This window comes from Hyperolius riggenbachi, chromosome 2 (genome assembly GCF_040937935.1).
Source record: "Hyperolius riggenbachi isolate aHypRig1 chromosome 2, aHypRig1.pri, whole genome shotgun sequence".
NCBI classification, from domain to species: Eukaryota; Metazoa; Chordata; class Amphibia; order Anura; family Hyperoliidae; genus Hyperolius; species Hyperolius riggenbachi.
This window is the reverse complement of record NC_090647.1, coordinates 269,631,023-269,658,926: the sequence shown is the minus strand read 5'-3', so window position 1 is coordinate 269,658,926 and position 27,904 is coordinate 269,631,023. Positions and strand designations below refer to the sequence as shown.

At 44.4% G+C, this 27,904-nt stretch overlaps 2 protein-coding genes across 3 annotated transcripts in view; one reads left to right on the top strand and one right to left on the bottom strand.

Annotated features, from left to right (window-relative positions):
- Positions 1-10,414, bottom strand: part of AP2B1 (adaptor related protein complex 2 subunit beta 1) — a 168,772-nt gene extending 158,358 nt beyond the window's left edge. For both annotated transcript variants that reach the window (XM_068268655.1, XM_068268656.1), the window contains exon 1: positions 10,264-10,414. The gene's annotated coding sequence lies outside the window, so the exon portion shown is untranslated. The remainder of the gene's footprint in view (positions 1-10,263) is intronic.
- Positions 10,415-10,569: 155 nt separating this feature from the next.
- PEX12 (peroxisomal biogenesis factor 12) lies at positions 10,570-24,503 on the top strand. The gene is given in 10 exon segments (XM_068266068.1): positions 10,570-10,914; positions 11,042-11,235; positions 16,131-16,205; positions 16,207-16,298; positions 16,300-16,489; positions 16,492-16,662; positions 22,121-22,254; positions 22,898-22,946; positions 22,948-23,115; positions 23,117-24,503. Coding segments are annotated over 9 exon segments (1,176 nt in total). The 5' UTR covers positions 10,570-10,914; positions 11,042-11,109; the 3' UTR covers positions 23,288-24,503.
- Positions 24,504-27,904: the final 3,401 nt, after the last annotated feature.

The window sequence follows — 27,904 nt, the reverse complement described above, 5'->3', positions numbered from 1 at the left end:
CGCCGGTAAATGTCAGTTAAATCATGTGTGTATGATGATCTGCAGATCTCATAGACTATCATTGCAATTTGCAGGAATGGATTTTTGGCAGGAACAGATTTTTTGCAGCTACAGATCTTTTGTGTCTGTACAGCATCTGTGTGTGCAGCATCTTGCAAAGATTTATTTCTGATGTGGAGTTCAGCTCCATAGAAAAGACTGTGTAGAGTATGGCTCTCATACTACATGAAGGGTGGTAAGATTGGTCTGTGAAATTTTTTATTTTCCAAAGACTATAGTCTGATGTGTGTATGAGCCTTAATACTTTTAGCCCTAGACCCTGAACAAGCATGCAGCAGATCAGGTGTTTCATTTTTGTTAGGTCTGACAAGATTAGCTGCATGCTTGTTTTGGTGTGATTCAGACACTACTGCTGTCAAATAGATCTGCAAGACTGCCAGGCACCTGGTATTTTTTAAAGAGCACCTACATTATAAATTACAATTTGCTTTAAACCTAATAAGTTGCCAAGATATATAAATTCACACATGATAAAGGGGGATTGATGTCATAACTTCACCCCTCATGTCCATGTGATCTAATCTAGGCAGACAGACAGACATCTGAAATAAGAATGATAGCAAACAGACATGATAAGACGGCTGCAGCAGTTTTCCTGTGTCTTCTCTCTGCTACACACTGTGAAAAGAGAAGTAATTTGATCCAGACAGGTAGACAGCAGGGGAGGGAGGGGCAGGAAAGTTAACCAGAGGTGGGCACATTGCTTTCAGCTTCAGGAAGAATAAGGAAGTGCTCCTTACAGATATAAATGCGAGTCTTACAGATATAAATGTGAGTCTGTTCCAATATGATATACCAGATGTAAACTTTACATGTTCATCTAACTATACACGGTGCCTATACTACATTGCCATTTAGACCTTTTTTGTGGCTGGAGGTGGTCTTTAAAAGGAAATAATTATGGCAGCCTCTATAGTTTGTTCACTTTAGTTGTCCTTTAAGTGTCCGACTCCTGCCCTCCCCCAGTATCAAAAGTTTTGTTGAAGGTATTTAAACAGAATGTCATATCAATTGCATTGGTTTCCAACGCAGGGGAGTCAAAGAATATTATATTAGAACAAAGGATTTTGGGGGTAAACAGTTGTAGGGTTAGTGAGCAAATATCAATGTCTAGAAGGTATGGAGGGCATAGTTAAAGAGACACTGAAGCGAAAAAAAAAAAATATGATATAGTGAATTGGTTGTGTACTATGAATAATTACTAGAAGATTAGCAGCAAAGAAAATATTCTCATACTTTTATTTTCAGGTATATAGTGTTTTTCCTAACATTGCATCATTCTATAATATGTGCAGATTACACAACACTCAGCATTCAAAATGAGTCTTTCAGAGCAGTCTGTGAAGTAATTACCTCTCCTCTAGCAGAGAAAAAGTAAAAAGGTCCAGGAACAGTTGAGATAATAAAAGTCAGATAACAGCCCTCTCCAGGACTAACTTAGTCAGAGAGCTTAATGGCTTGTTTGCATAGAGATAACAACTGGAGTTTCTCAACTCTTCCTGTACTGGAAACAATTACACTGATGTATCTGATCTTAATGTTTTATTTCTTAGCTGTGCTACACATACAAATCCTAATATCATCATTTTTTTGTGCTTCAGTATCTCTTTAAGACCATTATTCTCTAATCAGAGTATTCAAGAGTCCCATAAAATCCCTGTATATTGTCCTTGCAGTTTGCAGTTAAATGTTCTGCTAGCATAATTTCTGTGAGGAGATCAAATACTGGTTCAGGGCGAAGATGTGAGGAATACCGATCCCGGGCAAGGACTCATTTGGTGGTTGAAGCTACATGTTGTATAAATCTATGAGAGGGGAACTTTGCCTTTTTTAGGCTTGTCACCCAGCAGGAATATGCAAGGATGAAATGGTATGTTGAATGTTATGACCTCACAAACTTTATTCCAAATAGAGTGTCAAAACGACAAGCTCTGCGACAGGTCCACCATGTATGCCAAGAGTGCCTCTGATGCCGCACCCTCTAAAGCAGACAAGTGGTTTGGTTGTATCAATTTTGGATAGCCTATCAGACGTTATATAGGTGCGGTAAAGTAGTATAATTGAAGACTCTAATGTCGAATAATACATACTATTTTTAAAGTTAAAGAGACTCTGTAGCCTCGAAAATTACCTGTTTTATTAGCCAGTCCTTTTCAGTATTAATGGCATAGATGAAACGCTGCATTCCCGCGGCTAAACAAGGCCTTTATCACCCCAAAATCCAGGCTTTCAAAGTCATGGATTTTGCCTGCCCGGGGAGGTAGAGCTTTGGGCTGTAGCTCTGCCTCTAGTCGCGTCAATCCACACGAATCTCCGCCCCTCTCAGTGAAAGAAGACTGAGAGGGGCAGGAGGAGGCGGAGATCCGCGAGGATTGACGCAAATAGAGGAAGAGCTACTGCACAAAGCTCTGCCTCTAACAGGAAGGAGCCTTGCTAATGAAGTATTGTGGTAGTGATACGTCAATACTACACGGCAGGGTAAAGCATCGGCCGTTGCTATGTAATGCACGCTACGCTGCCACTAGCGCGAGTAGCATGCAAGGAGATTTGAGGAAGTCATGCTAATTTATTAGCGCAAGTAAGAAGAGTTTACTCACACTATTTGGCTGCATTAGTGTTAGTGAATCAAGGCCCTAGACCAGGGGTCCACAAACTTTTTTGGTCAAGGGCCGGGTCAACATACTTCAAACTAATGGGGGGCCGGAGTATACATAATATGATGTAGAAAACATTACATTGAACCTAGGTAGTGTTAACTATTACATGTTTACATGTGCAGACCTTTTGTCTCCCATTTAACCAAAGCAGATATTATGCCCCCAATACAGCATGTGAAGATACTAAAACCTATTTTCACAAGACAGTGAAACATACTTGGCGCAACCTGTCTTCCAATTGGACAGCAGTATCACCTGATGTGGAATTGGATTGGAAGCCAGCAAATAACTGCTCCCTGTGGATTGGTGGTACCAGCACTGCTATTCTATATGCGAGACACCATTATTTAAAGATGCAGTGGACCGCATTTATAAGTAATACATTTTGAAGGGGGGCCGGTGAAAAAGCCTCAGGGGACCGCATTCGGCCCGCGGGTCTTAGTTTGAGGACCACTGCCCTAGACTGAACAATATTTGCCCGCTCTTCTTTACAAACAATTTTAAGCTCACTCCGGATGATGGCTATTGGTGGACTACAATTTACAAGTCAGATTTTTAACAGGGTTTAAGTTTGGGCTCTGACTCGGCCACACAAGGACATTCACTTCTCCTTCACTCGTGGTCGACTTGGTTGTGGTGCTTTGGGTCAAGTTGGAAAGTGAGGAGAAGGGAGAAGGTATTTTGACAGGCATTTTTTTTTTTTACTGTCAACTTTTCCCTTTATCTGGACAAATACCCCAGTCTGCTGCAGAGAAACACCCCCCCCCCCCCTTTCCTTCTGCTCCCCCGCTTTATGGCGTTTGCTTTATGTATGGTATTCTATGGGTGGTGAGCTGAGTCCAAATAGTCTGATTTTCGCTTTGTCTGACAGAACACTTTTTTCATTTGACCTCAATCTTTAAAGGTGCGTTTTCACAAAGCAAAATCGAGACTTAGGCCTTGTTCACATTGCGTTCCGATTGCATTAGCGTTGGGCGTTTTTTAACACAGTTTTCTTTTTGCGTTTCCCGGCACTTGGGTTAGCGATGTGCTTTTTTAAACACTTTTCCAGAGCGTTTTTTAATTCACTCCCTGATGCAAGTCAGGAAGTGAACTCTTTGATCCGGAAAATAATAACTACAATGGGCTTGATTCACTAAACCGTAATAACTCAAATATCACACCTTATCAAAGATATCACACCTTATCAAAGTAGCATAGCGAGCGCTACAAACCCACAGGGGCTCAGGGCAGAACGAGTGCCAATTAGCAGGTAAAAGTTTGTAGCGCTCACTATGCTACTCTAATAAGGCGAGTTAACTTTGATAAGGTGTGATATCTTTGTTAATGTGCGAAATCTTTGATAAGGTGTGATATTTGAGTCATCACGGTTTAGTGAATCAAGCCCACTGTATTTATTCTTAAAAACGTGAACGCAATTGCTGCACAAAGCGATTTTGTGAGCATTTTGCGTTTTTCCTATACCTTCCATTCAGGGCAAATCGCCCTGAAAATGGTCCATGCAGACCTTTATTCAGCTGCGAGCAAACGGAACGCCCCAATGAGAACTATCTTATTGGAAAGCAAAGTGTAAGTGTTTTTAGGGTGATTTGTACAAATCGCCTGCGCCTAAAAAATTCAAAAAACACCTCTAATGTGAACAAGTCCTAAGGCTTCAATTCACTAAGACCTCTTTGGTAAAAAAATAATAGGTCAGTAAAATACTGCATTTGGCGCTAGATTCACGATAAAACCTGCATTAGCATTATGCATTAACCTCCCTGGCGGTAAGCCCGGGCTATGCTGCACGCGGTAAGCACGGGCTATGCTGCCGGAAGGCACCGCGGCTGGGCCGATTTGCATAATTTTTTTTTTGCTACACACAGCTAGCAATTTGCCGCAGCCGCCCCCCCCCCCATACCCCGTGTGGGGGAAGCCCTCCAGGAGATCCCGTTCTGTGAACGGGATCTCCTGATCTCCGATCGCCAGAGGAGATCGGAGGGGCTGGGGGGATGCCGCTGAGCAGCGGCTATCGTGTAGCGAGACCTTTAAAACGGCTTTGCTGCCCCCTGGCGGATTTTAATAAACTGCCAGAAGGGTTAACTATGCATTAGCAAGGCTTGGTAAATCAAGCCCTTGGTATTTTAGAATGTTTTCACAAATTCGCTAAGATCTTCACACAAGTGGTGATAGATATGTAATTTACCGGGTTTTGCACGCAACCTAGTGGACAGTGTCGTGCGCAGCGGGTTATGGGGGGGAGGGCTGAGGTGCGGCAGCATAGCTAGCATAGTTGCCCCAGTATAGGGAGTTTAGTTGCCCCAGTATGGCTAGTATAGTTACCCCAGTATAGCTAGCATAGTGCCCCAGTATAGCTAGCATAGTGTCCCAGTATAGCTAGCATAGTGTCCCAGTATAGCTAGCATAGTGTCCCAGTATAGCTAGCATAGTGTCCCAGTATAGCTAGCATAGTGTCCCAGTATAGCTAGCATAGTGTCCCAGTATAGCTAGCATAGTGTCCCAGTATAGCTAGCATAGTGTCCCAGTATAGCTAGCATAGTGTCCCAGTATAGCTAGCATAGTGTCCCAGTATAGCTAGCATAGTGTCCCAGTATAGCTAGCATAGTGTCCCAGTATAGCTAGCATAGTGTCCCAGTATGGGTAGGTAGTGCCCCAGTATAGCTAGTATAGTGTCCAGTATGGGTAGGTAGTGCCCCAGTATAGCTAGTATAGTGCCCCAGTATGGCTAGTATAGTGCCCAGTATGGCTAGATAGTGCCCAGTATGGCTAGATAGTGCCCAGTATGGCTAGATAGTGCCCAGTATGGCTAGATAGTGCCCAGTATGGCTAGATAGTGCCCAGTATGGCTAGTTTATTTGCCAAGTATATAGCTAGCATAGTGCCCAGTATAGTGCCCAGTATAGAGCTAGTATAGTGCCCAGTATAGAGCTCGCATAGTGCCCAGTATATAGCCAGTATAGTGCCCAGTATAGAACTAGAATAGCGCTAGTATAGCGCCCAGTATAGAGCTAGTATAGTGCCCAGTATATAGCTAGTATAGTGCCCAGTATATAGCTAGTATAGTGCCCAGAATAGAGCCCAGTATAGAGCTAGAATAGTGCCCAGTATATAGCTAGTATAGTGCCCAGTATAGAGCTAGTATAGTGCCCAGTATAGAGCCCAGTATAGAGCTAGTATAGTGCCCAGTATATAGCTAGTATAGTGCCCAGTATATAGCTAGTATAGTGTCCAGTATATAGCTAGTATAGTGCCCAGTATATAGCTCGCATAGTGCCCAGTATAGAGCTCGCATAGTGCCCAGTATAGAGCTGGTATAGTGCCCAGTATAGAGCTAGTATAGTGCCCAGTATAGAGCTAGTATAGTGCCCAGTATAGAGCTCGCATAGTGCCCAGTATATAGCTCGTATAGTGCCCAGTATACAGCTAGTATAGTGCCAAGTATAGAACTAGTATAGTGCCCAGTATAGAGCTAGTATAGTGCCCAGTATAGAGCTAGTATAGAGCCCAGTATAGAGCTAGTATAGAGCCCAGTATAGAGCTAGTATAGAGCCCAGTATAGAGCTAGTATAGAGCCCAGTATAGAGCTAGTATAGAGCCCAGTATAGAGCTAGCATAGTGCCCAGTATAGAGCTAGCACAGTGCCCAGTATAGAGCTAGCACAGTGCCCAGTATAGAGCTAGCATAGTGCCCTAGTATGGGTAGGTGGTGCCCCTCCCCCCCCCCCCCCACAGCCGCTGCTCCTGTTACCTTATGAGCAGGCGGCCGCTTCCTTTCTTATATTCCCCCAGGCGCCGCTCTCCTCTTAGCAGCATCTCCTATTACAGCAGCGTGTCTTGCGGCTGCTGTAAGGAGGGAAAGAAGCAGGGCAGCGGCTTCCGGTAACGGCGATATGCATCACCGTTACCATGGGAACCGCTGCCCTGCTTCTTTCCCTCCTTACAGCAGCCGCAAGACATGCTGCTGTAATAGGAGATGCTGATAAGAGAAGAGTGGCTGCGGGGGAATATAAGAAAGGAAGCGGCCGTCCGCTCACAAGTTAACAGAAGCGGCAGCCGCGGAGGGGCGAGATGACAGACCCGCCGCGGCCCAGTGGAAAACTGGCAACGGACCGGCAGTGGGCCACGGCCTGGTGGTTGGGGACCCCTTCTCTAATTGGTCATAGAGAAGCATCGATTACTTCTTCCTTTAGGGGGCGGGGCTACGGATGGAAGAAGGATGCCTGGTAAGTATAATACAGTTTTATTTAGTAAAAAAAATGTGAATCACAAATCGGAAGCTCTGTACAGTTTAACCACTTGATGACTGCGGGTTTTTTCCCCCTTGTGGACCAGACCTAGAGCAATTTTCACCTGTCAGCGCTCCTCCCTTTCTTTCGCCAATAACTTAATCACTACTAATCACTGCAAAATGATCTATATCTTGTTTTTCTCGCCACCAATTAGGCTTTCTTTGGGAGGTACAGTAGAATTATTTTATCCTAAATGCATTTTAACATGAATAATAACAAAAAAATTGAAAAGATGCATTATTTTTCAGTTTTTGGCCATTATAGTGGTAAAATAAAACTTTTCTGTGGATAAAAGCCACACCATTTATTTGCCCGTTGGTCCCGGTTATTGCAACATTTACAAAATGTCCCTAGTACAATGTATGGCGCCAATATTTTATTTGGAAATAAAGGTGCTTTTTTTCAGTTTTGCTTCCATCACTAATTACAAGCCCATAAATTAAAAATGATTAGTAATATACAGCCGTGACATAAATTTTAAAAAAAGTTCAGTCCCTACTACTTATATATACCATATATTTTTTTTTTATTTTTTATGTACATTTTTTTCACCCCTATATAAAAAAAAAAAAAACATTTGGGTACTATGGGAGGGAAATAGTTAATTATAAAAGTCAGTGTGGGGATTTTTATTACATAAAAATGAATTTCGGTGTAATTTACTATTTGGCCACAAGATGTCCTCCATTATTTCCGATTCTCTTACGTAAGCACGTGAATCGGAAGTAATGCGTGGCAGTGTAACAACAGGAAGATACAATGAATGCCGGCGTCTCATAGACGCTGGTATTCATTAAATCGTGGACTTCGATTTATGAATAGGAATTGCGGTCCTATTCATTAACCTCCCCGCTAAGCAGCGGTAACAGCGGTGCGCGGGCGAACGGGAGCGAGCGTCGGCTGCACGTTGCTGCAGACTTGCATTTACGCCCCTGGTGCATCCTGTGAACTTTGCAGGGCCCTGAATGTACTGCATGGTGTGCATCAAGTAGTTAATGTACAGCGCTTCTAAGCATCGGGTAAGCGCCGTCACAAATGCCCTAGGAATCACTGAACACAGCGCTGCAGTGATTTTAAAGTACTGCAGCAATTCCTAGTTGGTTCCCGGCCTCTTTCACGGTGGGACGTTGCGTTTGATGCAACATTAAAGTCGCACAACGTGCCCCTAACACAGCGCATGTAGGTTATGAAATTGGACGTTATTTTGCACTGCGATATGTGTCTCTTGGTGCGCCGTTTTTGTCGCATACTGATGGAACGAAAATGGCGCATGCGTTACATTTTAAGAATAAAAACATTACTGAGCATGTGCAACACACATAACGCAGCAAATGTATTGCTAAACTCACAGCATGCAGCACTTTCTAAATATTGCTACACGTTACACACAATGCAACGTGTGCACTGTAAATGTCGCACAGACTTTGTATTACTGGGCGTTAGTCTGCGTTATAAATTCCTATAACGTGCGACTTTAACGTCCCACTGTGAAAGAGGCCTTAGGCCCCATTTACACTTAATCAATTGGTGTGCTTTTTTTTCTTCTCCATAGCAGTGCATTATAAAAAAATCTTTTGGTTAAAACGCATATAGTATGAACTGAGCCACTGGGAAGCATGGGCATTAAAGCTCTTTTCCATTAGCGAAAGTGATGCGATGCAGCTACACATCACTTCCGCTGGCGTCCGTGTCGCTTCCACATCTCCCGATGCGGAATAGTATGGAGGGCATTGCGGGCAGGTGCGGCTGTGCGTAGAAACCAAGGCTGTGGAGTCGGTACAAAAATTCTTCCGATTCCAACTCTGATGTTTATGAAACCACCGACTCCGACTCCGGGTACTCAAAATGTCTCAGACTCCGACTCCTTAGTCTAATACTTACCAGGGCTGTGGATTTTGTGCAAAATCATCCGACTTGACTCCCGACTCCTCAGTTTATGAAATCACCGACTCCGGGTACCCAAAATTGCTCCGACTCCTCGACTCCAACTCCACAGCCCTGCGAGAAACTGTAGCATGCTGCAGGTTCTCGGATCGCTCCGCACCGCTCAGTTTTCTTGTACTGCACCTGCGCAGTAAGCTTCCGATGACGCGCACAGGAGCGAGCACGTACGCGGCCATGGCCGCACAGCCACAGTTGGATTAGATGCGGAATTACACCGGGACCAGCGCCAGGCACCGGCGGATTGTAGGAGCACAGCGTGGGACATTACAGCTGCAGGGGACCAGTAGAAGCCCCAGGTAAGTGTCCGTTTTTATTTACATATACATACACACACACACACACACACACACACACACACACACACACACACACACACACGCACGCACACACGCCCTTTAAGTATGCCAGAGCTAAAATCTATGATCTACTGCCCCTTTTTATCTCTTTTTTGCTCCCAGAGGCCATTTTATGCAAGGAAAGTGTTTTTTGGCTGTAATTCCTTATCAGTGAGGGTTACGCTATAGTCCGCCCCAGTCCCAACCCAGACAGAAACAGTCACTTGCATACCTGATTTTTAACTCTTTCAGGCAGAGAAAGTAAAAATGGAACATAGCCTAGTTATTTGTGTCCTGGGCACTGTACATACACATGTCTAGCTCATCATGTCACAGGTCACCTCGGATGTCCTTAAAGAAACATGCTTAAGCAGGTTACATATTTTTGTTTTTAGCCATGATCCAATAGCCATGTAGGTTCCTTACAGCCTTTTGGAAGACTAATGATTAATATCTAACAGTTAAGCTGTCTGGCAATTCAAACTTCATTTGAATAGTTATTGAAGAATTTATAACAAATGACTGGTTTCTCAGTTACCGGTCACATGTTTTCAATATAAGCAAGTTTTAAGTCTAGTCTAGTCTGAGGAGTTCAAAAATACAAGTGCTGGTCTACACAAGCAGAACAAATGAACCCCTATGGTATCTCAAAATTGATAATTTAATGCTATCTGGTCATGCAAGCAGTTTTATCTACAGCTAGTAAATTAGGAATCTTACGAATTTTGTGAGAAACGGCTAGCCTCAGGATATTATAATTAATAGCTGTGGTGGTTCTAGGTACTGTGAGCTATCTGGGTATCCTGTCTTAGAATATTGTGAATTCCAAAGAGCACACAGGCAGCACATCTGTCTCTTGCAGCAATGGGCAGTTGGATAGTGGTTTGCAGAGCACATCTGCACTGACACACAGGCTGATCTGATGCTGCCACACACTTTTGCTTGGCTTCTCATAGGACCCTCTCCTGCTCCCACTCACCGACTAGACGAGATAAGAATCAAATTCGGGATGTAACGGGAATCCGGAAGCAGACAATCCCTGGAGCAAAGAAGGAGACTGCAGAGACAGCAGCTCCGGAAACAGCGAGCACCTCACCCAGCAAACCCACCTGCGTTCCAAACACCGGATATAACGTCACATAGCTACCAAATGCGTTCCAATATCGAGATCTATAATGGGTGGAGCTTTTGCGTTTCAAAAACCGGAAGTTTATCCTGTGTGCTGTCACTTTGCGTTTCAGGCACCGGAAAGTGTCAGGTGAGATTTTGTGACTGTGCCCAGAGGACGCAGATTGTTTATTGCTGTTTTCTGAGAGTGGAGTCACCGAGACCGTACAAGTTGTTGCTGATGCCGAGTGGATGACATAGGCGGTATCCATATGTGGTCTACATAATTGTGCAAAATGTAAAGATGAGACAGCTGTTAGGGAAATTCAGCATCGCTATATCATCAATCGGATGCATGTGCGTAAGCGCGACCTTTAGCCAGCGGTCCAGCATGCTCTGTGCTTACCTGTATTGGTGATAGTATGTATCCATTGCAAGGAGGGGACTTCAGTGATTTGAATGCTGCACAAAGTAGATGACAGGAGCTTGGAAACCGACAATCACCTGTTACTTGCTGCCATGCGTAGGTTTCTTGATAACATTGTACAAGTTTTGTTTAATTATTTTGTATTTGTATTAACATGTTCAGTTTTAACTGGAACAATATTTATAGTAATTAAACTTGAATAAAGTTATTTTTGTATTTACAGGGATGCTTGTGGTTAGGGCGAAGGTATTGTAGCTTATTCCCTGGAAGCATTTTTCACCACATTTAAAGATGGCAGAGCGCGGGGCCCACATCACATCTTCATCAGCAGCTGACGACAGGCCTTCCATTTTTGAAGTGGTGGCTCAAGAAAGCTTGATGACGGCTGTGCGACCTGCATTACATCATGTTGTCAAGGTACTGCCCTTCATTGAGTTCTGGGTCACCATGAGCTTGCTGGTTAGTCTGTGCTTCTCGGATTTACAAGCCCTACTCCATAGAGCCAAATTAATCCATGCCATGCACTGTTGAGGATCAAACAATCCGAAACAGTCTGTATGCATGTTGGATTATTATGGCTCTGTACATATTAACAAGCTGACACATCATTGCATTCCAGCGGTTCTGGAGGTGTGTTTAGCTTCTAAGGGTACAATGGTTAATTTGCATATATTCAGCAGTGGTGCCTGGGAGACATCTCGAGCTCACTCCAACCTGAATTATCGCAAATTCTTTCTGTTTTAGGAAAGCAAACTTTTGTTTTTCATTTGAAGAAAAAAGGACAGTTATGTTAGTTTGGATTATTCCCTCATCATTATTCTTATTATGTATTTATATAAAGCTGACATCTTTAGGTTAACCCACACATTTTGTGATAGAGCACTGCATGCAGTGTGTTCAGATACCACACCATTATAAGGCAATGCACCCACCACACTGTGAACATCGCATAGTTGGTGCATTAAAGTGCAGAAAGCCGTGTTACAAAGTGGCCATTATGCCACACCGCAGCGAACTACTGTGAACGTAGTTAGAGTCCAGCTCTGCCCTTTTCCAGAGGCCACTAAGGGGCAGCATGTGCTGCAAGGATGTGATGTAAAATTATTCTTGCAGTTGTTTTCATTGGTTTACATTTACTAAAAATAGAGGGGCTAAACCTTGCACATTTGGAAATCTGCTGGTAAATTACCTGACAGCGTGGAAGATTAATCAAGCTGTCAGATATTTCCGAGTATTATTAAACTTGTACAAAGTTCCAGTTTAACCCCCTGTAATTCCAATAACTCTAGAGCATTGAAAAAAATGGCAAGTCAAATTTAACATTCACATCCCTATGAGGTATATGTTGCCTCTAAGGCTAGGGCCACACTAGCTCCGGGTGCGGGACGCATCCGCTGTCCGGGCTCCGATTTTCAAAAACCGGAACGCAAACGGATCCGTGCTGCCTTTTTTGCAGCACACGTTCTGGATCCGTTTGCGTTTTTTTTATTTTGCTAAAGGGGTTAGCAGCCAGGACGGGGGGCTGCGGGGAAAGCGGCGGCCAGGGGGCCCTTGCTCACCTGGGTGCCCCCCGTCCCCGCTCCCCCTCCAGCTCGCCCATAATGTAATAAATTGTACCTAAGGAGGTTCGGCGAGCCGGGCACTTCCGCCCACACCGCTCGAGTCACTTCCTGCAATGCCGCCCTCTGTATGTCAGTGAGCGGCATCGCAAGAAGTGACCCCCCTGGCCGCCGCTTTGCCCGCAGCCCCCCCGTCCTGGCTGCTACCCCCTCCAGCATGGCGGCCCCATCCTTCACCAAGGGACACTGGAAACTGATCCGCTTCCAGTGTCCCAAAATGTCAGTGAAGAGGGAGGCCCGTTTCTCCATTGATTTTTCACTACCCGTACGTGTATACGGGTCCGTGAAAAATGCTGCAAGTCCGGACTCTGCGTTCCGGGTTTAAAAACGTATTCCGCGGATCGCACGCAGATACGTTTTTAACTTGAGTGTGTGCTGTTCCTATTTTTAACATTGGTATCCGTGGCTCAGTTTTTTGTCCGGAACAAAAAACGTAGCTACGGATACGTTTTTAAAGCAAGTGTGAACTAGCCCTAAGACAAGGGTCACACTTGTCTGTCAATTTTCTGTGTGCATTTTTCTGCATGCATTATCTGCACATCATGGGCCTGATCCAATTCACCTTTCTCCTATTCTTCTGTTTAAAGTAACTTTTGCACTCTGCAATAAAGGCAGGAAAAAATGGATGAAAAAGTATTGCCAAATTATTCTGAGTACTTTCTTGCTTGCTGGTGGCTTAAAGGTAGTCTGAAGTGAAAAAAAACAAAAACCCAGATACTGAAACTGAAGAGCCTGCAGGGGAATGAGGACACCGTGAGGAGAATGGGAAGGCTCTATAGGGCCCAGAGCCTTCCCTCTCCTTAGGTTAGTTAGTATCTGTTTGTTTTTGTTTTTTTATATTTTAACTTCAGACTTTCTTTAAAAGGCATTTATGTTGATAAGATGTGAAAATATCACCTAGGAGAAAACTTTGGAGGAAATGTGAATTGAATGAGGGCCCTGTGTGTTTACATGTGCGAAAACACAGCAGTTATTCACAGGGCTGTGGAGTTGGAGTGGAGGCGTCGGGGCAATTTTGGTAACCTGGAGTCGGAGTCAGTCGTTGATTTCATAAACTGAGGAGTCGGAGTCAGATGATTTTTGTACAAAATCCACAGCCCTGTTAAGTATTAGACTAAGGAGTCGGAGTCGAGGAGTCAGTCGGGCCATTTTGGGTACCCGGAGTTGGAGTCGTGGTTTCATAAACTGAGAAGTTGGAGTCGGAAGATTTTTGTACCGACTCCACAGCCCTTATTATTCAGACATGAAATGCACTGCGTGCATTTTCTCTAAATGCACACAGTGCTGCATGGGAAACGCGCAGTGCGGTCAGTTTTTCTCTGCATGCGAAAAATTCATTTGTGGGAACTAGTCCGTGATTAACATACCGTATATACTCGGCTATAAGTCGAGAAATTTTGGACTGACTCAAAGTATAAAAGTGGGGGGGTCGCCTTATACTCGAGATAGTCCAAAATTTCCCCACTTATAGCCAAGAATGGGGGAGGCACCTCTTTCTCTCCCCCTTCCTGTAATGCAAAGCAGACAGTTTATTGAAAATCCCCCTCCCTCCCACCACCATGCAAAGGAGCCTCTTGTCTACCTCTCCCCCCTGTGGAATCGCTAAAGTGGAAGCTTCTCACTCACTAATCCATCCGAGCGCAGCTCTCTGTAGTCAGTCACGCTGGCTGGGCTGTGTATGCATTGAGAGCTCACCGCTACGGCTCCTGTCATGTGACTTCATGTATCACATGACATCGGAAGCTGTAGCTTATGCATACACAGCCCAGTCAGCGTGACTACAGGGACTCAGGGAGAAGAGGGCTGCGCTCGGATGGATTAGTGTGAGTGAGAAGCTTCCACTTTAGCGATTACACAGGGGGGAGAGATAGAGATAAGAGGCTCCTTTGCATGGTGGTGGGAGGGAGGGGGGTTTTCAGTAAACTGTCTGCTTTTGTTTATCAGATCGGAACACCGGATAGCTCAGTGAGTGATTGCTGGCTTCAGTGATCACACAGAGGGGGGAGAGGTAGAGAGAAGATGCCTCTTTGCATGGTGGTGGAAGGAGGGGGGCTTTTTAGCAAGCTGTTTGCTAACACTGCTGGGAAGGGGAGACAGGGGATAGCTATTGCCCACCAGTGACTGCACAGGGGGCCTCACAGCAGAAGCCACACAGCCAGCAGGACACAGGGGCCACCCAGCATGAGCCACACAGCCAGGGGGACACAGAGGCCACACAGCCGGGGGGACACAGAGGCCACACAGCAGGGGCCCACACAGCCAGGGGACACAGAAGCCACACAGCCCAGGGGGGACACAGAAGCCACACAGCCAGGGGGACACAGAAGCCACACAGCCAGAGGGACACAGAGGCCACACAGCCAGGGGGACACAGAAGCCACACATCCAGGGGACACAGGGGCCCACACAGCCAGGGGGATACCGAAGCCACACAGCCCAGAGGGACACAGAAGCCACACAGCCAGGGGGGACACAGAAGCCCACACAGCCAGGGGACACAGAGGCCACACAGCCAGGGGGGACACAGAGGCCACACAGCCAGGGGGGACACAGAGGCCACACAGCCAGGGGGACACAGAAGCCACACATCCAGGGGAAACAGGGGCCACACAGCCAGGGGGATACCGAAGCCACACAGCCAGGGGGACACAGAGGACACACAGCCAGGGGGACACAGAAGCCACACAGCCAGGGGGGACACAGAAGCCACACAGCCAGGGGAAACAGGGGCAACACAGCAGAAGCCACACAGCCAGGGGGACACAGAAGCCACACAGCCAGGGGGGACACAGAGGCCACACAGCCAGGGGGACACAGAAGCCCACACATCCAGGGGAAACAGGGGCCACACGGCCAGGGGGATACAGAAGCCAACACAGCCAGGGGACACAGAGGCCACACAGCCAGGGGGACACAGAAGCCACACAGCCAGGGGGACAACAGAAGCCACACAGCCAGGGGGACACAGAAGCCACACAGCCAGGGGAAACAGGGGCAACACAGCAGAAGCCACACAGCCAGGGGGGACACAGAGGCCACACAGCCAGGGGGGACACAGAGGACACCCAACTAGAGGGGCCACACAGCCAGGGGGACAAAGGGGCCCACACAGCCCTTAACTTTGCTGCACAGACTTATATTTGAGTAATTAATAAATTCCTGTTTAAGAGGGTCAAATTTTGGGGTCGACTTATACATGCGGTCGACTTGTATCCGAGTATATATGGTAGGTTTTTAGTTTAAATGTGTTTTTTTTTTTCTATGCAGAAAATGTGCACAAAAACTGACAGTGTGACCCTGGCTTACTCTTCCTTAGAGAAAGGGCAGAGCTAGACTGTCACTCCTCTAGGGCACGATTCAGTTCCAAGTGTAAAAGGTTCACTGCATGAGTGTCTGCTGTCGCCCAAGTTGCCAGAAAATTCAGGTGTAAAAAGTATATCTTATTGATGCATATTAATTTTGTAAACCTGTTTTATCCATTCGCTTATGCCTGTCTTGTGTCTTTTTATGTTGAACTAGGAGAATCAAGGCAAATACATATGATTCTGTTTCATGAAAACATTATTGACCTTTTGCTTTTTTGGGGGTTCCCTTTAGTTCCGTACATAAAAGTCTAATGGTCAGTGCTATATAAATACATAAGAATAGTATGGTAAATAGGCTTTTGAAACTTGATTGTGTCATTCTTTTTAGCTCCTTGCAGAATCAAATCCTGCCCGTTATGGCCCTGTCTGGAGGTGGTTTGATGAACTTTACACTCTGCTGGATCTGCTTCTTCCAGCAACACTACTTGTCTTGGACTAGTGCTTCTTTTCTTGAGAACTTCTATGGACTGAAGCGTGTAGCTGTTTCATGGAAGCAATGGGCAGCATCGCTTACCTCGTAGGGAGTACTGGAAGTCACTTCTGCTGCTTGTGCTGATCCCTTACTTGCGAGTCAAGCTTGAGAAACTAGTGAACAGACTGCGGGAAGAGGAAGATTATTCTATACAAAAGCCATCATCATTCCGAAAAAGGTGCTACAAAGCTATTCTAGCATCCTACCCCCTTTGTAAAAACTTTCATGGGAAGGCTGTTTTTTGTTTTATCAGCTGAGATATATTCTCTGGAATGCTAGGCACCACTCTCCACTGCTCAGTTTGGCTGGGGTGCAGCTTGCTAGGCTGACCATGGAAGACTTGCAAGCCATGGACTACCAACAAGAAAAAACAGCTTCTGCACTAAAGGTAAGCTACAGTTAATTTTGGTGTATTTAGAGATCTTTAAAGGTAACCTTAAGCCAAAAAAAAAAAATGATTTTTACTCACCTGGGGCTTCCCAATAGCCCCCTGCAGCTGTCCCGTGCCCTCGCAGCCTCGCTCCGATCCTCCTGTTCCTGCCGGCGTCCACTTCCGGTTTTCGCCGGCAGGACCCGACAGGCTGGGAACGCGATTCTTCGCGTTCCCAGCCACAATAGCTCCCTCTATGCTTCTATAGCAGCATAGAGGGCTGCTATAGCAGCATAGAGGGGAGCTATTGTCTGTCTGCCCCTCTCTCTCTCTCTCTCTCTCTCTCTCTCTCTCTCTCTCTCTCTCTCTCTCTCTCTCTCTCTCTCTCTCTCTCTCTCTCTCTCTCTCTCTCTCTCTCTCTCTCTCTCTCTCTCTCTCTCTCTCTCTCTCTCTCTCTCTCTCTCTCTTCTCTCTCTCTTCTTCTCTCTTCTTCTCTCTTTCTTTCTCTCTTCTTTCTCTCTTTCTTCTCTCTTTCTTTCTCTCTTTCTTTCTCTCTTCTTCTCTCTTCTTTCTCTCCTTTCTTTTCTCTCTTTCTTTCTCTCTTTCTTTCTCTCTTTCTTTCTCTCTTTCTTTCTCTCTTTCTTTCTCTCTTTCTCTTCTCTCTTTCTTTCTCTCTTTCTTTCTCTCTTTCTTTCTCTCTTTCTTTCTCTCTTTCTTTCTCTCTTTCTTTCTCTCTTTCTTTCTCTCTTTCTTTCTCTCTCTTCTTTCTCTCTCTCTTTTCTTTCTCTCTTTCTTTCTCTCTTTCTTTCTCTCTTTCTTTCTCTCTTTCTTTCTCTCTTTCTTTCTCTCTTTCTTTTCTCTCTTTCTTTCTCTCTTTCTTTCTCTCTTTCCTTTCTCTCTTTCTTTCTCTCTTTCTTTCCTCTCTTTCTTTCTTCTCTTTCTTTTCTCTCTTTCTTTCTCTCTTTCTTTCTCTCTCTCTCTCTCTCTCTTTTCTTTCTCTCTTTCTCTCTTTCTTTTCTCTCTCTCTTTCTCTCTTTCTTTCTCTCTTTCTTTCTCTCTTTCTTTCTCTCTTTCTTTCTCTCTCTCTTTCTCTCTCTTTTCTCTCTCATCTCTCTCTCTCTTTCTCTCTCTCTCTCTCTCTCTCTCTCTCTCTCTCTCTCTCTCTCTCTCCCCTTGCCGATTTTCCCCAGCCGCTCCCCCCCCCCCCTCCCAGAATAAGTTGGCTAGCTAGAAGTGACCCATATAGCTATAGCTTAGCTATCTATATGAGACCTATTATATAGCCCCCTTCTGCTATTCGTCCCCATCTGTCCCTGTATCTATTTATTCATCTATCCCTCCCTCTATAGCTCTATCATACTCCCCCGAGTGATTCTCCCCCCTTTCCCAGCATCTCCCGCCTCACGTGTCCCCGCCTCCCTCTGTCATTGCTGGTGGCCAGGTGCGCTGTCAATCACCCTGCCTCTCGCCCATGCGATCACCTGCTCTGCTCTTCTCTGTTCACAGTACTGGGACATGGCATGCTAAATATGTTCACTTTAAGACATCTGAAATCTTTATTTGTTTGAAGAGGAGCTGTCAGCCATACTATCTAAGGAAAAAAAAAACAGATATATATAAGTAAATACTTGCTCTACTTAAATAACATACAGTATGTATTGCACTGTCCACGTTTTAATTTTAGTGATTTTCCTACAGTAAAAAAAGAGAAAATCCTTCTTAGCATTTCCCATTTTAAGAGAGTCTGAAGCGAGAATAAATCTCGCTTAAGACCTCATACATAGCTAAACCGCCGCTATCCCGCGGCTTAACAGGGGTCCCTTCACCCCCAAATCCCCTCGTGCAGCGGGGGAGCGCTTCCTGGTTGGGGCAGGGCTAACCGCCGCAGCCCTGCCCCACGCGCGTCTGTCAGCGCGTATCTCTGCCTCTCCCCCGCCCCTCTCAGTCTTCCTTCACTGAGAGGGGCGGGGGAGAGGCGGCGATGCGCCGCTGATAGACGCGACTGGAGGCAGGGCTAACGGCTGCAGCCCTGCCTCCACTCATGACCAAGTCTACGACCAAGCATTGCGGGGGTGGGTTTAGAGGTGAAGGGACCCCCGTTTAGCCGCGGGATAGCGGCATTTTAGCAGGGGCACACGTGCCCCTGCTAACTATGAGCTCTGAAGCGAGAATTATTCTCGCTTTAGAGTCTCTTTAAGTGTGGCCATTTTTAAGCCAATTCGGATGTCATTTCCTCCCTTAGTCTCCTCAGCCTGATTTGCCTGCCCTTCACTATAGAAAAGTGCATTGTCTCAGCGTGAGAAATATTGGCCAATCAGAAAGAACAGAGGTGTGGGAGGGGAAAACGGAAGGGAAAGAGGCTTCAGCCAGTCAGGCTGCATTAGTTAAGCCTGAGGGGAAGTACAGAAGCAAAAAAGGACAACCCAGCGTGCCCTGCAACTTCCTTTTTGTGTGTACCAAATAAGAGTCAGGTAAACTGGGGAATGATAATTTATTAACAAGAAAAGTAATAGGGATTTTAACTTTTGGATTGCCTGATTAGCATCCTTATTACTTGTTTACCAGATAAAAATAAGAATTGATTTTTGTTTATGTGCCGGACAGTTACTCTTTTTAAAGGACAACTGAAGTGGGGAGAATATGGAAGCTACCATATTTATTTCCTTTTAAACTATACCAGTTTGCCTGGCAAGGCTGTTGATCATTCTGGAATCAGTACTGTCTGAATCGCACAACTTTAAAGTGAACCTGAACTGAAAAGTCAAAATAAACATACACACTTCATACTTACTTGTAGTCTGTTTATCATTTCTTCCTGCGTCCTGCTTGTCCACTGTGATCAGTGGAATTCTCGCTCCTCCATTTGAAAAGGGCCATAACAGCTTCCTGGTCAGCACACTGTTAAACTGAAATAATGTCCACTTGATCCATAGGGAAACATGGACATTACCTTGCTCAGCAGTTGTCCTTTCAGTTATAATGGCAGCAACTGATATATTTCAGTTCTGACAAAATGTATAGCAGAATAATTGTAAGCAGAAAGTGGTTGAGATTCTGAGAGGAATTGACTGCGAGGTAAGTATGTAATATTCATGTGCAGGTATATCCTGTTTTATTTTAAATTTATTTTATTCAGTACAAATTCACTTTAAACAAACATGCAGCTAATCTTGTCAGATTTTTGTTTGAAATATCATCTGATCTGCATGTTTGTTCAGGTTCTATGGTTTAAAAGTATTATGCTGAATACACACCATGAGTTTCTGCGTCGCACGCGTCCGTCGATACGCGTCGATTCGATTATTTCCAAGCATTTCCGAGCGCATTTCGATTATTTTTAGGTCGAATGCTATGTAAAGGTATGGCAAATCGACCTAACAGTCCCATCGAACCGCGAATCGGACATGTCGGAAATAATCGAATCGACGCGTATCGACGGACGCATCGAACGCGGAAACGCATGGTGTGTATCCAACATTAGAGGCAGAGGATCAGCACAGGACAGCCAGGAAACTGGTATTGTTTAAAATTATGTAAATGTCAGCCTCCATATCTCTCTCACTTCAGGTTCCCTTTAAGCTAGGGGCACCACCGGGAGGAAGCGATTTCTGTGTGGGAGTAGGAAGAGGTTAAGTCCTAGTTAAATATCAGCAAATATTACTGATATTTCACTATATGAATTAACCAGCTGAGCGGTCTGGACGAGCTCAGCTCGTCAACACCGCCAGCGGCTGCCGCTCAGGCCCTGCTGGGCCGATTTTGATGCAATAAAAAGCAGCACACGCAGCCGGCACTTTGCCAGCCGCGTGTGCTGCCTGATCGCCGCCGCTCTGTCGGCGATTCGCCGCGAGCAGCGGCGAAAGAGGGTCCCCCCCCAGCCGCCTGAGCCCAGCGTAGCCGGAACAAAAAGTTCCGGCCAGCGCTAAGGGCTGGATCGGAGGCGGCTGACGTCACGACGTCGGCTGACGTCGATGACGTCACTCCGCTCGTCGCTATGGCGACGATATAAGCAAAACAAGGAAGCCGCTCATTGCGGCCTTCCTTGTTTATTCTGGGCGCCGGAGGCGATCGGAAGATCGCCTCCGGAGCGCCCTCTAGTGGGCTTTCATGCAGCCCAACTTTCAGTTGGCTGCATGAAATAGTTTTTTTTTTATTTAAAAAAAACCCTCCCGCAGCCACCCTGGCGATTTAATCAGAACGCCAGGGTGGTTAAGTAGTAGTAGAATATCGGAAAATTTACCGATGTTCTACTAACAGCTATTTTCTGCACCGTTTAAAGGAGTGGTCTGAGGAAATTAAAAATAAAATATCCACTTATCTGGGGCTTCTTCCAGCCCGTGGCACCCGTCCTGTGCCCTCGCCATAGCTCCGGTGGCTCCTGGCCCCCTCCGGTGGTGAAGCCGACCTCTCAAGGTCGGCCTTCCGCGTCAGCTCTCTCTGCACTCCGACTGGTTCACTGGTTGCGCTGACGTCATCTGGACCGTACAGCACAGGCGCAGTACTTCTGCGCTTGCTCTGTACAATCCAGATGACATCAGCGTGACTCTGGGAGCTGCTCAAGCAGGCGCAGTAGGAATCCTGCATCGGAGGGGACTCAGGACCACTAGCGTGGAGCTAAGTTGCGGCGTGGGCACAGAACAGCAGGCAGGGGCTGTAGGACGCACCAGGGAAGTGTTTTTATTTTTTTATTTTTATTTTTTTTTATTTATCTGCTCTGATGTGTCCTTTAAATTGGTAATTTTTTAACGGCAAAGGCACACCCCCAATTTAGCTTGAGGCACTTTCAAATGTACATTGGCTGTTGCTGATCAGATAGTGTGGTCAGTGACTTAGTATTGAACAACTGAAAGAAAAGTACATAGGCTTTAATAATTGCTTATTATTAGTGAGAAAATATGCTGTTCAATTGTACAATCGGCCACCTCATAAACAATTACAATGAAGTCAGATGTACAGTATACATGCAAGTACCTCCAGAGTTCGGATCAGTCAGATCCCTAACTCAGAAACCAATGTCTGACCATTTCTTTATCAACTCCTGAGAAGGTGTCAGTAGGTAATTAACTACTGTGTACATAAATTCAAAGCAGAAAGGGGGATTTAAAAAGAGGCACAAAGTGGTATAATAAAATGTAACCTCCTTAATATTTAAATAGTAGTACAGTAAAACCTTGGATTGAGAGTAACTTTGGTTTTAAGAGTGCTTTGGAATACAAGCATTTTTGTGAAATTTTGACTTGATATACAAGCAAAAAAAAGTATTACATGTGTCACGTCATCACAACTGAGCCGATAGTTCTTTTTTCCTTTGGCGCTGCAGGATTGCAATTAATTGTACTTAATCTGAATGTAAAGACTGTGCAATGTCACATTTCCATGAATCCTCAAAAGTACAGTAATTGGCAAAAAAAAAAAGATTCTGTTAGTTATAGCGAAAGTCTTGTTTACAGTTTTATTTTATACTATTTTACTATAGCTGTGTTTGGATTGTGGAACTAGAATCAACTGGGTTTCCATTAATTCTTATGGGGAAATTCGCTTTGATTATAAGAGGGCTTTGGAATACAAGCATGTTTCCAGAACGAATTATGCTCTAAACAAGGTTCCACTGTATAACATTTGTAACAAATCTCATGGACCATAATTAGATCCCTCCCTAGTGATTTTCAGAATTCATAGCACATAAATAAGTAACAAAATGATGTGGATGTCCTTGCCAAAATACATTGTGCCAGGCAGTATTTGCACAATAAATATTGTTGTGAATAATGATGTGACTCCTATTTGACACCATCTTTCTTCTTTGAATATATACACATAAAGACAATAGTAAGCATCACTTGACAAAGGGCTTTTATGAATGGTTCAGTATATTCTGCAATATGATACATTGTGAAAGCTGGATGCACTTTAACTGCAGCTTGTGTGTGAAATGCTATTTGTTCTGGGCAGGTGGTTAATGTCATGTTCACACTGTGTGCATTGCCTTATGTCTGCAGTACAACAAAACAGGTGGGCATAACGCAGTGCACACTCCGCTCATTAAAATGTGCATGTTTTTTTCATACCATGGCCAACTGCTAGGTAAGGCATGTGTTTTTGCACTCCTTCCAGAAGAGCACTGTAGAAAGTGGGTTAAGATAGTAATCCATTACATGTAAACCTTTCTTTCTTTGATCCATTGGTTGTTGTGCCAGCACTGTTCTCAGCACTGTTCTCTTCCGGTCCTAACTTCTCCCTCTTTTGTTTTCAGTGTGGGCAGTGTTCTGAAGAAGGCTCTTGGTGGTGTATCTATGACTGTCCTCTTCCAGCCTGTCTCTGGGTGTCTTCTTCCTGCAGTTCCTGGAGTGGTGGTATTCCACAGATAACCAAGATACAATCAAGTCTCTGAGCTCCTTGCCTGCCCCCACTCCACCAATTCATTTTGATCTGGAGACCTACTCTCCCCTCCTGCCCAAGCTAAGGACAGTGAGGCCCACTTTGTCGTAAGGTTCGTGTTAATGACACAGCTCTTGGCACTTCAGGCTATGTCTTCTGCTACAGGTGTGCTTACTACTATGTAAAAAATCACCAGCGCTGTCCTGTTAGTGGCTACCCAACAGAGCTGCAGCATCTAATTCGTCTCTATACTCCCGATGGCTAAATACAGTTAGAACATGAATGGACTATATCTGCAGTTAAACCAATATGGATCCTGAGAAGGCTTAAGATAAGATTATGTAGAGGCTACATTTTAAAATCTAGTTGAATAGATGCAAATTTTGATGGAAGGGAATCTGTAATTCTTAGGATAGCTCACAAAACAATTTACAAAATATGCATCGTGCACTGGAGTTGCTGATTGATCTTTACTTCACACTAATAAGCTAAGCTGGGCATTTCCAGTGCCGTTGTGTAACAATCTCACTGCAAAGTGCAAGAATGATTTTCAGAGACCAGATTACCATATTACAAGGATCTGTTGGGTTGGAAAATGTATGTTATGCTGTGCTAGTAACATAGGAGCCTAGTCATAATGGTCTGCTAATCATCCAGCAAGAATTGAGCACTAGACATGGATCTCTGCCTATTGTTGCACCCATCAGTTTAAAAGCTAATACGTATGGCCAGTTTTAGTATCCAATCACATACATTTTTTTTTCTTGGCCTGTTTATAAAGTGGTATAAAATATATACCAAAAGTGTGTTGCTGGGCATTATGCAAAGCTGTCATATGGAGCTTTGTTAGTGCCAGGTAACTTTTTTTTTTTTATAAACCATTGCAGTGACATGCAGCACTAATATTTATCCAGCTGTCTGTGGCTCATTTGCCTTAAGTTTATCACATGACCAGGGCTGTGGAGTCGGTACAAAAATCATCCGACTCCGCAGTTTATGAAACCTCCAACTCCAGGTACACAAAATGGCTCCAACTCAGACTCCACGGCCCTGCACATTACTTGACTAAGAAGACCTCCTCTGAATTCATTGAAAATGGAGGCTGTGGTTCAGTGCCAACCAAATGCAAGTCTCCTAAGCGAGGGAGATTTGTGTTAATTGCCATGTGCAATCTTTGCTGCAGCCCTGTTGAAGGCAAATGTGGCAGTACTATTGCAGTAAAAAGATGCAATGTGGCTCTAGGCAAATATGCAGCAGGGCAATTCTTAGCCAAAATATGCAAATTTTCCATCTTTAACACCCCTTTTATAAGCAGGCTAAACTTTAGTGTTAAGTGAAAGAAAAGTCGTATTTAAATGCATGTAATTTTATGTTAGGTTCTTTGTAGTAAAATCCTATATCAAGCAGAATATAGTTGCAATGCACTTTTTATGTGATTATGTCTGCAAAATGTCGGCTGACCTAACTCCAGGTTTTTTTTTTTTTTTGGTTTTTTTTTTTTTTTTTTTTTGTTAACTCAATACTTTTGAGGGGAAGGTTACAACTTCCCCTGCTCTATTCAAAAACAAAACTAAAAATCTTTAAACTTACTTGTAAACAACCCGTGTTTCCAAAAATAAGACTCTATGTAAATAAAAATAGAAACAATGTGTTAATCTGCAGATCATGTAAACCGTATATTGAAAATGGTGAAAGTCACCATGGCACATGTAACTGAGACAATTTTTGTTTTATGAAAAATATATGGTCATTTTATGTCTGATTCCAGCAACATACTGTAAAAAGATGGGTAATGCTTAAAAAATCTGGACAAACCTCACAAGTGTCTAGATTAATTTGCCAGTAACAACTGGGTAAAAAAAAAATAGAGGCAAAACCTTGCAGTAGTAAAGATGGGGAGGGGTACACTACTCTGGAAACACTGCATCCAGATCAGATACTTTGCCTCTGGCATGCCACTCGTCTGCTTGTTGCAAGTGTATGACTCAAAAACAAAGCCTGAAGTTCAGCATGACAGACTGGTAACTGCCATTGTTTATAAAGGAATGAAATTGTCTTCAGGTTCCAGTTAAAAGATTGAGAGAGTCCAGAAAAATCTCTGTATGGGCTGGTGCACACCAAGAGCGGTTCTGAGTGTTTTTTAAGACTCTTTTCAGGGGGGAACCCGCTTGGCTAATGTTGGCTAATGTTAGTCAATAGGCTGGTGCACATCAGAGCGGCTCGTTTTTCCCCCAAATGCGAACTCGGGTCCTGCAGCATTTTTGAGATTTGTGAGGTGTTTCTGCCTCTGCCTAAAGTACAAAAAAGTGGAAATCCTGCTCTGAAAAACGCTAGATCAGAGTGATTTTTCAAGGGGTTTTGTTACAGAAGCTGTTCAGTTACAGCTGCACTGTAACAAAATATAAAAAACACTACACAAAACCGCTAGGCATGTTTAGAAAATCTCTTAACATGCCTAGAATCGCTCTGAAAAACCTCTTCAAAAAACGCTAGTGTTTGCGGATCTGTTAGCGGTTTTTGGTGTGCACCAGCCCTCCGTACGGGACTAGGTTGAACACCAGTATTAGATGGCCATGATCTCTGAGCCCTCAGGCTTCACTAGTTGAAAAATCAACACCATTTTTTAGTTGTAGTTATTGCATGGCCTCTAAAACACTTACTTACAAAAACCATAGTGTGTGAACATCATTTATCTCTGCATCCACAAACGCAAGTTACAACTCTTACCATGCAAAGAAGAAACCATGTATACCCATGATCCAGAAACACAACTGCCATTTCTCTGGTCAGAGCCCATTTACAATAGATGATGGGCAAGTAGAAAATGGTCCTTTGGTATCCATCAAAATTTGAATTTCTTTTTGAAAATTGTAGACAATGCATCATCTGGACTAAACAGAAGCACAATCCATCTTTTTTATAAGCACACCATTCACAAGCCAGTATCTAAGATGGTATAAGAGTGCATAAACCTCAATAAGGTGTACGGTTTCCGCCGTGTGTAATTTGGGCGCAGGGAGAAATTGAGGGACATCGCTTCCTGCGCTTGGTAATCTTGGGGAATATATCAAATATATTCCCCCTACTGCTAAACTAAATTTTTCTCAGTTGCATAATTCAGGATTCAGCTATTGCCATGTATGATTGGGACTGCACAGGCACAATAACTGCCTGCGCAGCAGTACAGAGCCACTAATATTTGAGCAGCTCCGTGCTGCCGCTTGGGTCGTATGTGCCCCTGTGCTTGTACACTCATGGGAGTGTGGCCACATGAACCTATTCAGATTCAGAGGGCCCCAGCGCTGGATTGGTAGTGTGAAGGCTGATGGGGGAAGCCTTTAAGACTATCTAGAGCAGGGGTCTCAAACTCGCGGCCCGCGGGCCATTTGCGGCCCTCGATGCAATATTTTGTGGCCCTCCCCGGCAAAAGCTTCCTTATAGTTCGCTTCAGTGCTCCCAAGTAATCCGCTGCATCCCCACCGCTAAACGAGGGCTGCAGAGCCCCCAAATCGCCCGGGGGGCAATCCGCCGGCATTTCCTGACGTCAATTGCGGTGCATCGCCGCCTCTGCCCGCCCCTCTCACTCTTCCTTCACAGAGAGGGGCGGTGAGAGGCGGCGATGCGCCGCAATTGACGTCAGGAGGGGCAGAGCTGAAGCTGAAAGCTCTGCCCCTTCCAGGAAATGCCGGCGGATTGCCCCCAGGGCGATTTGGGGGCTCAGCAGCCTTTGTTTTGCGGCAGGGACACGGCAGACTACTTGTATTGGGAGCACTGAAGCAAACTATAAGGTAAAATAGTTCGCTTCAGGGTGATTTTGATTTTGTGAAATCCTTTATGCGGCCCAGCCTCATCCTGACTTTGCCTCCTGCGGCCCCCAGGTAAATTGAGTTTGAGACCCCTGATCTAGAGGCTTCCATCTACTAATGTGTCTATTTTGGGACTTTTCTTTTGTCACAAGTACACTTTAAAACTGTAACAAGAGGTGACCTAAACATGTCACTGTCTGAATTTTTTATGAAACGTGTTGCCAGCATCAAATGAACATGTAAAACAATATTTCTCAATTTCAATATTTGCCACGGTTTTTTTGCACTATTTTCAATCAATACAGGGCATTTTTTAAATTTACATTTTCCACTGCATCACAAATTTTCCAGAAATAGGGTTATTGTGCAGTATATGGATCTGTACTGAGAATAAGAAAATGCTAAATGTACCTTAGAAAGTATTATGTAAAGATACAGTGTTCCGGTACTCCTTACATTAGTGGCAGGCCTTTGTTGCATTCAGTTTTGTGGAATATACTTCTATAGCTGAGCTGTAGTTTTCATGTTCTGCTGTCTTACTCCTGTAGAACCCCAGCCAAAATGAAGTTTAGATTCGGATAATGTAGATCGTGATTGGAAGTTGAGTTTTTTTTTATTCCAGTCTGTGCCCCATTGCAGAGAATTCTCCTTACTCTATGTTCTCAATCACCCAGTCTCTGGACATAATTGAGATCTACCAGGTAGAAATAAAACCTCAACAAGGCTCTCAAACCATTTTTCCCGCTCCTGAAAAGAATATTTAATTTCCTATTAGCTTTTTCCATTGGAGAGTTTTTGTTTTCAAAGTTTTTATTGAAAATTTGTCATATTAAAGGAACAAACATGGAGTTAAAATAACAACAAATGCAGATGTAAACAAGACAACGAGGTAACATTGTACTAATAGTATATTCTCCAACATCTGAGAGAGCCAGAACTAGGTATACAATGCATTAAATGAGAGATATGAGGAATAGTCAGTATTTAGAATCTGTGTAGGGCCTGAAAGTCTGAGGTTCGTGTTGTAGTTACCATGTCCATACCTGAACATCGGGTGGGGGGTATAAAAAAAAAAT